The following is a 14159-nucleotide window of genomic DNA, read 5'->3' on the forward strand; positions in this document are numbered from 1 at the left end:
GAACGAATTGAATTTTCTCCCGGCTGTTCCATGTATTTCTCTATTTATTGGTTTGATTCCAAGTTTAACTACAATTCTTAAGTTCTATTTCACATTGATTTCCAAAAATTAAAAATGCTGTTTGACTGTCTCATTCCACTACGTTCCAGTATTGCCTGTTGTGCTTATCGAACCCAAATTTCTGTTTTTGTTGCTGTTGAAGCAGTTTCAAATCATTTCATTCCATTTCGTCTCTAGCTAATTTACGTTTTTCATATGTTCTATTCAAGTGTTTTTTTTTTCGTCTTATGGTTTGTTTCACATGTTTCGCTCAGCAAACTAATTTTGATTTTAATTGTATTTTGAACTGTTTCATTGCCACTGTTTCATATGGTGCCCAAGCACACATGTACATTTTAAATTATTTTTATTTAGTTGGAGACTTTTTTTTTTTTTTTTTTTTTTTTGTACACTGATTCGACTAGGATTTAGTTAAATGTGTCAAGTATTTTGTTTAGTTTTGTTTAATTTAGTTTTTATTTTTCACATTGAAAGCGTTTACTTCTGTTTCTTCAAGTTGCTCTTCTTCTTCTTCTTCTTCTTTGACTGCTGTTGGCTTATGGTTAAGTGTTTGTAAACATTTGCCCAGCGCTGTGCTGGCCGGCAGACATAGATATAGATATATTTATATACATACATACACATATACATATATATATATATATATATAATAAGTATATATATACTATATATAAAAATGTTGTTGTTGTTGTAGGTATGCATGTATTTAATTTTGATATACACATTTGAACCGTTAAGTGAAACCCTTTTTGAAAATGCTGCCGTTACGTTATTTCAATTTTGTTCAGATATATACATATTTATATATATATATATATATATATATATATATATATATATATATATATATATATATATATCCATATAGCACACACATGTTATTGTATTTGAACAACCAGACATAGACTTAGTATGTAGTTGAGATGCCAGCAACCGAAAGTACTGCAAGAGAAGCTTGGTATTTATATAGCACATATATACACACATACATATATCTCTCTCTCTCTCTCTCTCTATATATATATATATATATATATATATATGTATACATATGTATATCTATTTAGATCTAGAGCAGGTATACTATGAGCACGTGTTCGGGGTATTCAGAGAACGTTTTCACATTCCAAGTAAGCTAAAAGTTAATCGGCTTTTAAATTCATATCAATTATGATTCTAGGAAATGTCCCTGGTCAACTTACCAGGTACTTTCACATTTAGTTCTGAATTGCTTTCCAGTCTTGTTAGACAGTTGGGCTAACACTTGTCTCCTCAACATGATTCACAAATCAAGAAAAAACAAATCAAGTAATTTATCCGGCAAAGTTGCCAGCCAGTTTGACATTTACTTTAGAATTGCCAGTCGTGTTAACATTTTCCTACTTGACTGGCAAATCAATTACAATCCTAGCATATCTTGCTGGCAAACTTACCAGGCACTTTAGCCTCTAGCTCTGACTAGCTGTCAGTGAACAGTGAACGAAGAAGCCTTGAAGCCTAGCCTAGAAAATTTGACAACGAAACAATATTTAACTTCTAAGCAACTAACATGAACTTTAACAGGTATTTCAGCTGCTGGTAAACGAGTAACACTTAAGGACAGGCAATTGGAGCATTTAACACACGCATTGTGGAACATTTAACACATTTGCTTAGTATTTCATTACATGTAGTATTTTTTGTGTGGTATTTGTGGTTGCATAGCTAGAACGAATTCATATCATGTATAATAAGTCAATTGTATAGCTAACTTGTATATATGCACACACAGAGTTCATGGCTAGCCATTATTATTATTATTTGGTATTTTTAGTATTAAATAAAAAAAAAACAAATAAAGTTATTCAGTTGAAAATTTCTTTTTGATTTACCATATAAATACATATTCGAGTGACATAAACATATGTCTATATGTACATATATACACATATATATGTATGTATATATATATATATTTATTTTAAGTATTATTTTCTCCATTTATTTGTTAGGTTAGGTTTGGTTTGCCAAAAACTTGGTAGAGCTTACATTTTCAATAACATTGATTAAAAAAAAATTGTTTTGTTTTCATTTTTTTTTTTTCATTTTCTTAAGTCTTTGTTTTACATCAGTAAGCGTTTTTTTGTTGTTTGTTAATTATTTTTATTTTTGGTATTTTTTGGGTATTTTTTTTTGCTACGGATATGCCAGTTTTTTCTTTGGTTTTTTTTTCTTTTTGTTTTTTTTTGTGAGGGTATCAAAAACGTTTGCTTTGTCTACATTTCATGTAAATGTCAAAGCACTCATCTCTCTCTCTCTCTTTCTTTCTCTCTGTGTTCCTAGCTCTGGCATATTCTCGTACTATACATAGTTACAATAGGTTACATATACAAACATATATATATGTATGCATACATATATATATATGCCTATATATACATAGATATACAATTAATCGTAGGTAATACTTGGTAGAAAATTCTGCTTGATTCATTTCTCGTTTTGGCATTTTGTCATGCGGGGTGAATGTAAGAGTTAACAATGTCAGCTTCGATTTGGATGGTTCTCTTTGTTCGGCTTCTCAGGGCGCTTTGGAGCGGTGGGTTAGAGGCACACACATACACGCAGACATACACACACACATGCACACTCATTCATAATATCCTTGCAGTATTTTTTAGCTCTGTATCTCTCAAAATATACGAACTAGGTTGGAACGATAGAAATGGAATACTGCAATGTTTTTTGTTTGAACCGTGGTTTTCTGAAGACATGCTCTGCTTCATTCATCAAAGGGGAATGCATGGAAACGGCACAGCAATTGACTGGCTTTTTAAATAGGAGCTGTTTCTGGTGGCAAATGTTTCAATGTGATACGTGGGTGTAAACGTTGCGCTCAAACTTATTTATGGGATAGGAGCATATGAAATCGGAACATCTGGTGTGCTACGAGCAGAACAGAAGGCTCTTTGGATCGTTTACTTTATGTGCATGCAATTTTAATTTTATGTTGTAGGCATTTTATATTTTTTGGGTGGACCATGTGGAAATGAACCACCACATCAGTTATTGTGAAGGGTGAAGAGTTTTATAGCTGTTAAAAGATTATTTATCGTTGGACATTGACAACAGCGGCACAATTATTGCGAGGAACAATTGGGAACGGAACATTTTACGAGGTTAACGGTCCTTACGACTTTGAATATGTAACAGCAGCACATTCATAAGGTGGAGCATGCGGAGCTGCAACACTTTGTCAGGTTCATTAATTTGCTAAGTGGAACATGTGGGATCAGAACAGTATATCAGGTGGATGGGCAATGGCAACAGATTTGAGAGTTCTTTGAGGTTTTTGAACACTTGTATACTTCCATAATTGCTAAGCGGAACATGTGGGAGTGGAACAGTATATCAGGTGGATGGGTTTGATAGGTCTTTGAGGCTTTGGCTATAGTTTGAATATTATTTTAGTAGCACATTTGCTAAGTGAAACATGTGGAAACGGAACACATTATTAGGCATGTACATAAATTACGGATTCGAGTCCATTGAAGCCTTTTTTTCACATAGAAATCTCTCAACTGCGGCTTATTCATTAGAAGGAACATGTGGAAGCGGAACGCCAGGGCTTACACTAAATATATAGACGTATATTGGTTGATTGATTATATTTTTGATTAGTTTCCTCATCAGCTGCAAGAGTATTGCAACTTCGGCTTGCCAAAGTTCGACTGTGCTCATTTTTTTTCATTTTCCTTTTTTTTTTTAGTTTTTTTTTAGTTTTTTTTTTTTTTTTTTAAATTTAATTTTTGTGGATGTTGCTGTTGAATGTTGTTTGTTTTTGTTTAGTAACGCCGACCGCTGCCGCTGCTGCCACTGGCGCAGCCACCGTCGCTGCTGCCGCTGGCTCCGTCGGCGGCCCAGCGCTTCCGCCTGGCCTCCTTGGCCGCCTGCATTTGGGCGGCGACGCGACTGGTGCTGGGCGCCATATCGAAGCTGGCATACAGCTCCACCTCATCGTCGGTGGCATCCCGAGGCGTCTGCTGCAGCTGCTGTTGTAGTTGCTGTTGTAGCTGCTGCTGTTGTTGCTGCTGCTGCTGCTGTTGTTGTTGCTGTTGCTGTTGTTTCTGTTGCTGCAGTTGCTGCTGATGTTCAAGGGCAACGGCAACGGAGGCCATCGCATAGGCGCGCGCATCCAATTGTAAGGTGATGCCGCTAGCAATGGAGCTGGTTATGATGCCTCCGCCACCGCCGCCGCCACTACTAGCAGCAATTGGCGTTAACAGTCCGGTGGTTTTGTGGTCGGTATCCGCGGTGGTTGCGGCAGTGGATAGGGCTAGCGCCAGCGGCTGTTGATCCAAATCGAAACTCACATTCTTACTGTCTCATCCACCCCGATGGACTTGCACGTTGGCCTCGGCGGACTCCTGCTGACGCAACTGCTGGCGGTACGCATCCAGCTCGGGCATCCGATAGGTGCCGAGATTCACTTGCACCATGAGCGTCTCCATGATCCGTTCGTTCTTCATCGACTTCGATGGCAGCACCACGGTGAGCAGTTCGCTGGGCGAGATGCGGCACAGGTTCAGGTCGCGCGTCAATCTCTCCATGATGCACTCGAACTCGAACTGCGTATCCTTGTTGGGATGATTCTTCAGTTTGGCCACCTTGTGCTGGGCCCAGGCCAGCATCGCCTCGAATTTGCGTATCTCCGGCGTCTGCAGCTCACGGCACATTATCATCTGCACCATCGACTCGGACAGATTGAGGAACTCCGGGCATTTGAACAGGGAGTGCGCCTTGCTCTCCACGAACGACAATATCATGTTGACCAGCTCTGAGGCGGATGTGTAGCGCCAGTAGTAGTTCTCCAGCGATATCAGCATCGGACAGACGACCTCGATGCGCAGGAACTGCTTGCAATGATGGAAGCATGCCTGCAGCAGCTCCGGCAGATCATAGTGTTCCGCGGCGCACAGTAAACCTGGAAGGAAAGCAAAAGGAAAACGAGGAATTTATATATCATTCAATTGTTTACTTTGCTCATTTCCCATCGTTTCCACTAACAATCCAATAAAGTCTCAGTGTTTTTCAAAGATGAAAATTGAGTTGAAATTTAGCGTGGGCATTTATCCTATATGTCTCTTCTAGTTCCTTTCTCATCGTTCCACTTACAATCTAACAATATTCTTATATGTTCCTCTCACATAGTTCCCATTAGAATATAAAAAAGATTTTCTGTTCCTTACCTATCTACGTTCCATTCCCAACGTTCACATTAAAATCTAGCACAGCTTGAAATAAAATTTCAACTTAACACACGAGTTTTCTTCTTTTCTTTTTATTTTTCTCTACAATGTTCATTTCCCATCGTTCCAATTTGAATGCAACAATGTAAACAAATAAACTGAGTACAAATTTTGAAAAATATATATTTTTGTTTCAGGCAGCGTTACAATCTGAGTCAATGTTGTTCCATTCCCATCGTTCCTATTACAGTTTCTTATAGCTTCCAGTGATATTTTGATGAAATTTGCTTAAGCCTAAAAAGGTTTCTTCATTTACTTGTTTCTATCTGCAGTGTTCCATTCCAATCGTTCCTATCACTCTCTAACATAGATTCAAATTCGGGTTTTAAGTTACTCTTAAGTCTAAAAAGCTTTAAAACTTGTTAAAGATCTGTGTCAAGTTGCGTTTCAGTGCCACTTGTTTCCCAATTAAACAATTCAAAAAACATTTCCACACATTCCATAGTCTAGCCCACGCAGGAGCTCCGTATGCTTCACAATTCACTTTCGCTTACCTGGTATGGAGACACAGGTCAGTGGACAGGTGCCCGTATGCAGATAGTCGAGCAGCACTCGAAACGTATCTGGATCGAATTCGATGATGTTGAATTCCGTTTGGGCCAGCTTGGCGCGGTCCACCTTTTGGGCGTCGGCGCAAACGGAGAGGCGTGGCACGGCCAATTGATTGCTGCCCGGTTTGTCCTTGTCCTTGTCTTTGCTATCTCTGTCTGCCAGGTTTTCAAGTTGTTTTTTTTTGTACGGTTTGGTTTGGTTTTTTTTTTGGTATTTCGGTATTTTGGTTTTTTTTTTTTTTTTTTTTTTTATGATGGTTGTGGTATTTTTTAAGGTTTTGTTTTCGGTCGCGAGATAATTTAAACAAAATGAAAATCGAAATTAAAATGAAATGTAAATAAAATTTAAATGCGAAATTAAATTAATTGCGGGCAGTTGGATAATTCGCACGATTTTTAAGAAATCAAGTGGGAGAGAGCGAGAGAGATAGAGCGAGAAAGCGTGGAAAGGGAGATTGGCGGTTGGGCAGGCGCGTTGGATGGAAAAATGACAAGAATTTCGATTTTTGTTTCATTAATTTGATGAAAGTTTGTTTTTTTTTTTTTTTTTTTTTTTTTTTTTTTAGAATAATCAATTTTTTAAAGATGGAACAAGATTGTAAAGAAAGAGAGAGAGAGAGAGAAAGAAAGAAAGAGAGAGAGAGAGCAACAATTGCAGTGTGTTGAATTATGTAAATTTTTAGTTTTAGTTAATCCGAATTTCAGGCAAGAATTATAATTAATTATTAAATTTTGAAAAATATTTCGAATTAGGATGTTTTGAGTGTGGTGAGTACAGGTAAGTATGGTGAGTTGTATAATGGCAAGTGTGTGGTGTGGAGAGTATGTGTAAGTGTAGTGTTGTTTAATGATTGTAGAAGAGTGGTATAAACAATATACAAATTTAGTATAAGAGTTGTGGAAGTAAGTCATAAATGTTTGTATAAGTGTTGTGTAGGTATATAAGTAAATTATAAATGTTTTATACAGGTATATACATTGTGTGTATCAGTGTTATATAGTTTATATACAAATGTGTTATAAGAGTTGTATCAATAAATTATAGATGTTATTTACAGGCATACAAATGTTGTGTTTAGGTTATATACAAGTATTGTAGAAGTAAATTATAGGTGTTATATACGGGTAAGCATATTTCGTGTATAAGTGTTTTGTGGGTTATATACAAATGTTGTATAAGTAAATTATAGGTGTTATTTACAGATATATACATGTTGTGTATAAGTATTATACAGTTTATGTACAAATGTTGTATAAGAGTTGTAAAAAAAATTAAAAATGTTATATACAGGTATAATAATGTTTTGTATAAGTGTTGTATAAGAGTTGCATAAGTATAGTATGCCATATGTATATAGGTGTTGTTTATGTGAATTGTAAAAATTAGTATAAGAGTTATATATGTATTGTATAAGTGATGAATGAATATGAGTATTGTATAAGAGTTGTTATAAGAGTTGCGAAAAAACAGGTGCAAGGGAAATGGAATTGGGTGCAAGATATTTCGAATCAGTTTTAAGATATAGTAAAGAATCAGATAGTGGATAGTGTTGGGAAATATTGAGAAGGAAACATTGACGTAGATACAATATGATTATGATACATAAGTCCAATTGGAGGGCCAATTATATTTGATGGTGTAATCGAGAGAGGTGAGTATGCATAAGGCAGCAGGTGGCGTCCAAGGTATTGGAGGCAAGGAATGCCAATTATCAGTAAGCATTGAAGCAAATCGAAAATCAAAATAACGGAGGAGGAACAACACAACATGGGCAAAGGGAGAAACGATAATCATAACGATAACGATAACGACAGCAGAGTACCCAGAGTATAATGGGTAGACACAATTTACATATGAACAGATCACACATCATATAATATTTCCATATCAATCAAATATATATACATATATAAACGTACATCATATTAGATATACGATATACATATATATATACATATATATGTATATATCAGGTATAGAGTACGTAAGTTTGAGAGGTTAGTTAAGGCGTGCGACGTGCGTTATTTGCGTAGTTTTATTGTAGTAGAAGAGTTGTTGGTAGCCAAGTTTCAAGTTTTGTAGTTGCAAGTATATATTACGGGAAAAACAGGCAGTTACGAGGTTACGTAATGTTACGTAGGAGCGCAGCCAAGACGTTAGTTAGTAGTTAGTATAAAGATGCGTGGGTGTGTGTGTGTGGGTATTATATACGGAAAATCAGGTATGTTTACAAAAGAGAGCGTATAGAGTGTGTAAGAGAAAGAAATAGAGAGAGAGAGAGAGAGAGACAAAGAGAGAGAAAGAAAAAAGAACACGCATCGATATTGTTGCATTGCATTATATGAAAACTCTTACTCGAACAATCTGTTGATGAGATCCACTTCTTTTTGTCGTCCGGATTCAGTTGGTTCGTGTTCTTGTTCCGTATGGATCGGCCCCAGCCAGCGGTGATCGTGCCAAGGCGAGAGAAGGCCCGCTTCACCATCGGCGATGAGGGCACACTCTTTGGTCGTATGGAGTCCGAGTCGGGCACCGTCAAATAGTTGTTGCTCTTAGGCTTTTGATTCTGCGGCGAGACGAGCGACGGGGCAGGTCGGGCAAAGATCTCGGCAACTGGTATCTGCGGGGATCCAAAGCCAGTCTGAATGCCATAAAGCATTTCCTGTTCGAAAAAGAGATGATATAGATATGGATATAGATATAGTTATAGATATAGATATAGATATAGATATAGATATAGATATAGATATAGATATAGATATAGATATAGATATAGATATAGATATAGATATAGATATAGATATAGATATAGATATAGATATAGATATAGATATAGATATAGATATAGATATAGATATAGATATAGATATAGATATGGACCAACCTGAAAGACGCGACTCCGTACTCCCAGTATGGCTCGCACTCCAATCAGACGCGCCTTCTGTTTGGACTGACCCACCAGAAAGACCACATCGAACAGATGGGCGTTTGTGAGGCACGATGGTTCGTCGTTTAGAAAAACGCGAGTAAAGTCTTTGGCCAGCTGATCGTAGTCCTCGAACTGATCCCGCACGGAATCCAGCAGCGGCGACGATGGTCTCATGTGGCCTATGAATAGAAATCATTTTAGATCATAATTGACGTTCCAAATTCGAATGGTTTTTTAAAAATATTATTCATGTATTATTATGAAACATTTTAAGGCTAAAACTTTGAGAGATTGAGAGATAAAGAGTTTAAGTTAAAGTTAGAAAATTATGGGCTCATGCAAGTATTTCACATAGGTTTCCACATCTTAAATTCAGAACTTTATTTTATATATATATACACATGCATTCCAGATCTAGATCTGGCTGTGCATCTGTGTCTTGATCGATTCAGTTTCGTGGTCTCAGCTGCTTTGACTTTCGCCTATATAACATTTAATTTCCTTTAAGACGTTATCCAAAACAGTGTTGGAAAATGTTTTTGTATAGGCGAAAAGTTGTTTTTGAAATGTTTCTTTTGAAATGTAGGAAGTATGCTCAAGCAATTAAGAGGAGAGTATCCTCAATGTTCTAGACTAAGCATGCTCGACTAGACAATACCCTGTATGAGAGCCTCTTTTAGTGTTTAACTTTTCGATTGTAGGTCTGAGACTAAAGCTAAATAGTATAATAGTATAGTATAGAGTATGCATTTTCTCTACCTGAACAGTTGTATATATGTTTCTTGGTTTTTAGTACCCAACTTTAGGGCATACAACCTCAGGCAAGCATCACTTATTTACAGGGTATTTGCCTATGCTAAATTCAGCTGCGACTCAAATGTAGTTTAGCTAAGCAAATAACACTTGAGCACAGGTGTGGCTAGGTGTGTGTCTGTATGTGTGTGTGTGTGTTTATGCCATCAATCATCTATGGCTTGCGTTGCGTGTATCCCAGAAATGCGAAACATTTGTCTAGCTATAGCTACATCTATCTACCTACAAACACACACACATATATACATATGTGTGCGTATAGTTAGGCTAGAGAATGCCGCAGCTGGCATATGGAAATCATGTTATGCACTTGGCAGCAGCAGCCGCCTTCCATCATTCGCAGTGGCTCGCATAACAATTTCGTTTCATTTGTTTCGCTTTTCGGCTTGGCAGCGCGCAGCGAAGGGGCCAACAAAAAACCTTTTTAGCAGTTTTCTTTATTCCTGGCTGTGGTATGGTGTGGTGTGGTGTGGTGTGGTGTGGGGCAGCTGGTCAGTCGTACAGGGCTTTGCAGGTGTATTCTGGTTATTACCATCGAAAACAAATGCAAACAGAATAGAAACACAAATAGAAATGTAAAAATTTGCTAGTGTAATCAATAGCCGAGTCGAATCAGCAAATCTATGGGCGGTCATTGAGTGGGCGGGGGAGTGGGAGTGCGAGTGGGCGGGGGGCTTTGGGTCTGAGGTCAGTACTTAGCTACAGCTGCGTTACATTTGCTGCTTGGGTTCCATTACGATATGTAAATATGAAATATGTGGGCCGTTGCGCTCCCTCTATCTGTGTGTGTGTGTGTGTGTGTGTGTGTGTCTGTGTGTACGGAGTGTTTGTTTATATAATTAGGGTTCTATTTTCATATAATTTGTGCTTGCATGCAAAGCATTTCTTAATTATTGACTTTTCCTTGTAAGAGTCGAATTTAAATTCAAGTAATTTTTATCATTAGATTAAACAGAAATTTGAGTTTGAATTCTAGACGAGTCTTAGAAAAATACTCTCATATGATTTGGCATGAGTCTTTTATCCACTTTTAAGTCTGATGGAAGCTAACACTTAACCATAGCATGACCTAAGAAGAGTGTTACCATTGCGATAACTATAAAAGTTATCGATAACAATTATTTACAGAAATTTTTAATAGGATTCGCCATTTGCTCAAGCACCGTTTGAGCTTGGTCGTATGAGTCGAAATTGCGAAATTTTGGCTACGCTGTGAGGCGAAAATTTAATATCAGCTCAGTGCTTTGACACAGCTCGATTACTTGCTCTGTGGCAACACGGTGTTCCAATAGGCGCTCTGCTTTGGCAGAGCTCGGGGCGTTTATATCGAACTGATTTCGAGTCGAGTCAATCAAAATGCTTGAAGCATTGCGAGCACACCTGAGAGAGAGAGAGAGAGAGAGCGAGAGAGAGAGAGATATGTGCATATTGTCTCAATACACACACACACACACCTTGATGCCTGAATGTTGCATCATGCCGCATATTCACAGAAAATGGCATAGATATAGCTGCAATGTAACATCCCAAACAATGCAATATCTCTAGGCATTTTAGCCTAATTGAAATCACTTTTTCTATAGCTATATAAGTATAGCTCTTATTTGCTCAGCCCCACTCCACGGTGGAATCATTATCAATAGATTTAGGTTATGTTTAGGCTTTGATTGGATTAAAAGAAAACAACAAAACTCACAATTTGTGCAACTAATTGAGTTAGGATCAAGCACTGCAGCAAGGGGTAGGTGAAGAGGAAAGGGGGGGCGTGTGGCTTGGGTCATGAGCTCCATCCGCTGCGAGCGATTGACGCAGATGTTATCAATCAATAATTTGCATGATTTTAATATGCATAACTAGTTCATTGGGGAGCTGCTGAATTGGCCAACACCTACGCTAGCGTGTGCGTGTGCGTGTGTGTGTGTGTGTGTGTGCGTGTGGGTTTTGCATAAATAAATAAAATTCGATTTGTTTTTGCTGAATGCAACAAATAAATAACAAGAAATCTAAAACGAATCACAACAACAACAACAGCGAACTGGCTATGCGGGTGTGTGTGTGTGTGTGTGTGTATTGGTGTGTGTTAAGACGCACAAGATTGACCGCAGCTGATAAGGCGTATAACATTTCACGCCGGCCCAACTAGAGATACGCTCTAAACCAGGCCAAGCAGCATGGCGGGCGGATTAAGTGGGCGCAGAGGGGTGGGGGGGGGGGGGAGCTGTGGGGTGTGACAGGCGGATGGGTACTGTGTTTGGCTCTAGTCGCTGTGCTGTGCTGTGCTGTGTTGTGGCAGCAAACAGATTGTGTTGTAAGATTTGTCACAGCGTGCCACACGGAGTCGAGGCGCCGCAGGGGCAAGTGCAAACAGTAACGGATGTGTTAATGGCGGAAACGGAAGTGTAAGCGTGTGTGTGTGCTCGTGTGTGTGTGTGTGTGTGTGTGTGTGTGTGCGTGGCATGCCATGCGGAAGTGTTGCAACAACAATGGCAACAGCAAACAGTAAAACCGACAACAACAACGACAACAACAACAACAACATGACAAAACGATTAATCATGCAGAGTCGAAGTCAACAAAGCGCAAATGCTGCCAACAGCTGTCAAAGCTGCCTTGCCACGCCCACCAAGCTAAAACGCCCATGGCCATACATCATTTGCATAGGTAAAACATTTAAATAACTATCATGTGGTTGGGTAAGCGTGTGTGTGTGCGCGTGTGTGTGTGTGTGTGCGTGCGTGCGTGCGTGTGTGTGTGTGTGTGTGTGGGTATACACATACTATGCCTCGCACAGAGGTGCATCACAGAGGCACAGCACAAATTGCAGCGAAATGTTGTTGCTGTTGCTGAGGTTGCTGCTGTGGCTGCTGCTGCTGCAGTTGTTGCTGCTGCTGTTTGCTGCTGTTGCTGCTGCTGCTGCTGCTGCTGTTGGTGCTGCTCAGCGCTGTTGCTGTTGCTGCTGTTGTGTGTAGTGTGGTGTGTGTGTGTTGTGTTGCTCAAAGCCACAAATAGGCCCAACGCCAGTTGCTGCTGCTGCTGCTGCTGCGGCAGCTGTTCGTTGCAGTTGCAGTAGCAACAGTTGTTGTGGTATTCATGTTGTTGTTGTTGCTGTATGGTGTTGTCTAATACCCTGGCATGCAACATTTTGAAATATTCATCCTCACCAATTGGCCGCCAGGAGCCGCGCCTATATGGCTTCGGTATTTGCCCAGTTTCCGCATGATTCGACAGATTCATCACGAGATCCTCCAGCATCTGCGAGCGCGTTCGCTCCTGCATGCGGGCAAACTTTGGCGCCGAATACGAGGCCCGCTCGCCATTCACAATTTTCGTCAGCAGCCATTCGCTAATCACACACACAGCGGGAGAGGGAGAGCGAGAGCGGGAGAGAGAGAAAGAGAGAGCATACACATATATAGATACAGTTGTAGTGAGACAGCATCTGGCATCACTTACCGAAACATTGGGCCCTTCTCAAACACCGACTGCTCCCACAGATAGGGCTTGTAGGCGCCCACCTCGTCGCGTGTCACCACAGATACCTCATAACGTGTCGGCTTGTGTTTAATACGTGCCGAAACACGCACCTGAGAGAGAGGGAAGGCAGAGAGAGAGAGAGAGAGAGAGTGTGGAAAACGTACAGTTTCATATATCATGTTTAGTCATATATCAAGTTCAAAGGCTTTGCGGCTGAGCAAGTTCTTAGAGACAAATATGTTTGCTGCTTGTGCTCTTTAATTTAAACACAGATTCGGAGTAAAGTCTTATTAAAGCTCTCTCTTATAGATATCTCTCTATTTCTTAAAATTCAAATTCCGTCTTCAATCCTGAGTTAAGCTTTAAGCTAACCAAAAGTAAGCCTGAAAGCTTTAATATACCAACAAGCTGCAATCTTGTGATTTAGACCCAAGACAAAGAAGTTTTAATATACATATATGCCATAGAACTATATCTCTATACTGCAATGCGCAGCACCGTCTTCCCCTCTGACAGCTCAGCCAGCTTTGATGTCTACTTACCAGTATGAAGGTGTGCAGAAAATGACTTTTAATGCAGGCGGGACTGAAGCGCGTATTGTCGGCCTCGAGGAACACCACACAGACGATATCATTGCCGATATGTCGTTTGCGCTGGAGTTTCTGTGGATCGTGTTTCTCATAGGGCAACAGTGTGGACACGTGGAACATGATCTCAATGTTGCGCCAATTCGTATAGACGGAGAATAGACCTGAGTGCATAGAGAAATACGTCAATAGAGAGAGTCAGAGAGAGGGAGGGGCGAAGTAAACACAAACCTGTTAGGTCATGCACCGTATCAAGGCCACCTTTGTATTTGTCGAAGCCCCGCAGTCGCACACGATCGCCGAGCAGCGTGAGGAACTCATCGAAGAGCGCTGAATTTTCATTATTGTCCAAAATTTGCTCTTCGGTATATTGTTCCTCCTTGACAAATATGACGCCTACTTTCAATTCGGATTTTATAAAAACCTGCAGAAGAAGTAGCGGACATGATATCACAT

The 14159-nt window shown here is 39.5% G+C and overlaps 2 protein-coding genes across 5 annotated transcripts in view; both read right to left on the bottom strand.

Moving 5' to 3' along the window:
• Positions 1-3870: 3870 nt before the first annotated feature.
• On the bottom strand, positions 3871-4224 carry LOC116803676 (uncharacterized protein DDB_G0288467-like). The gene has a single exon (XM_032732848.2). The coding sequence runs from the start codon at positions 4215-4217 to the stop codon at positions 3885-3887; it is 333 nt and encodes a 110-aa protein (XP_032588739.2). The 5' UTR covers positions 4218-4224; the 3' UTR covers positions 3871-3884.
• The window catches only part of LOC6585339, a 150413-nt gene continuing 140391 nt past the window's right edge, over positions 4138-14159 (bottom strand). For 3 of the 4 annotated variants that reach the window (XM_044007318.1, XM_044007320.1, XM_032732828.2), the window contains 8 exons: positions 13935-14127; positions 13659-13867; positions 13096-13226; positions 12804-12985; positions 8785-9008; positions 8256-8562; positions 5843-6055; positions 4138-5023 (listed from right to left, as the gene is read on the bottom strand). In XM_044007318.1, the coding sequence (XP_043863253.1) occupies positions 4425-5023; positions 5843-6055; positions 8256-8562; positions 8785-9008; positions 12804-12985; positions 13096-13226; positions 13659-13867; positions 13935-14127 (2058 nt within the window). In that variant the 3' untranslated portion in view covers positions 4138-4424. The remainder of the gene's footprint in view (positions 5024-5842; positions 6056-8255; positions 8563-8784; positions 9009-12803; positions 12986-13095; positions 13227-13658; positions 13868-13934; positions 14128-14159) is intronic. The other variant, XM_032732829.2, reaches the window with a different exon arrangement.

This window comes from Drosophila mojavensis, unplaced genomic scaffold (assembly GCF_018153725.1).
Source record: "Drosophila mojavensis isolate 15081-1352.22 unplaced genomic scaffold, ASM1815372v1 contig_136, whole genome shotgun sequence".
Classification (NCBI taxonomy): Eukaryota; Metazoa; Arthropoda; class Insecta; order Diptera; family Drosophilidae; genus Drosophila; species Drosophila mojavensis.

Bases quoted from the DNA above. Each gene is read 5' to 3' on its own strand.
- LOC116803676 (XM_032732848.2), bottom strand. From the start codon at position 4,217: ATGGCCTCCGTTGCCGTTGCCCTTGAACATCAGCAGCAACTGCAGCAA.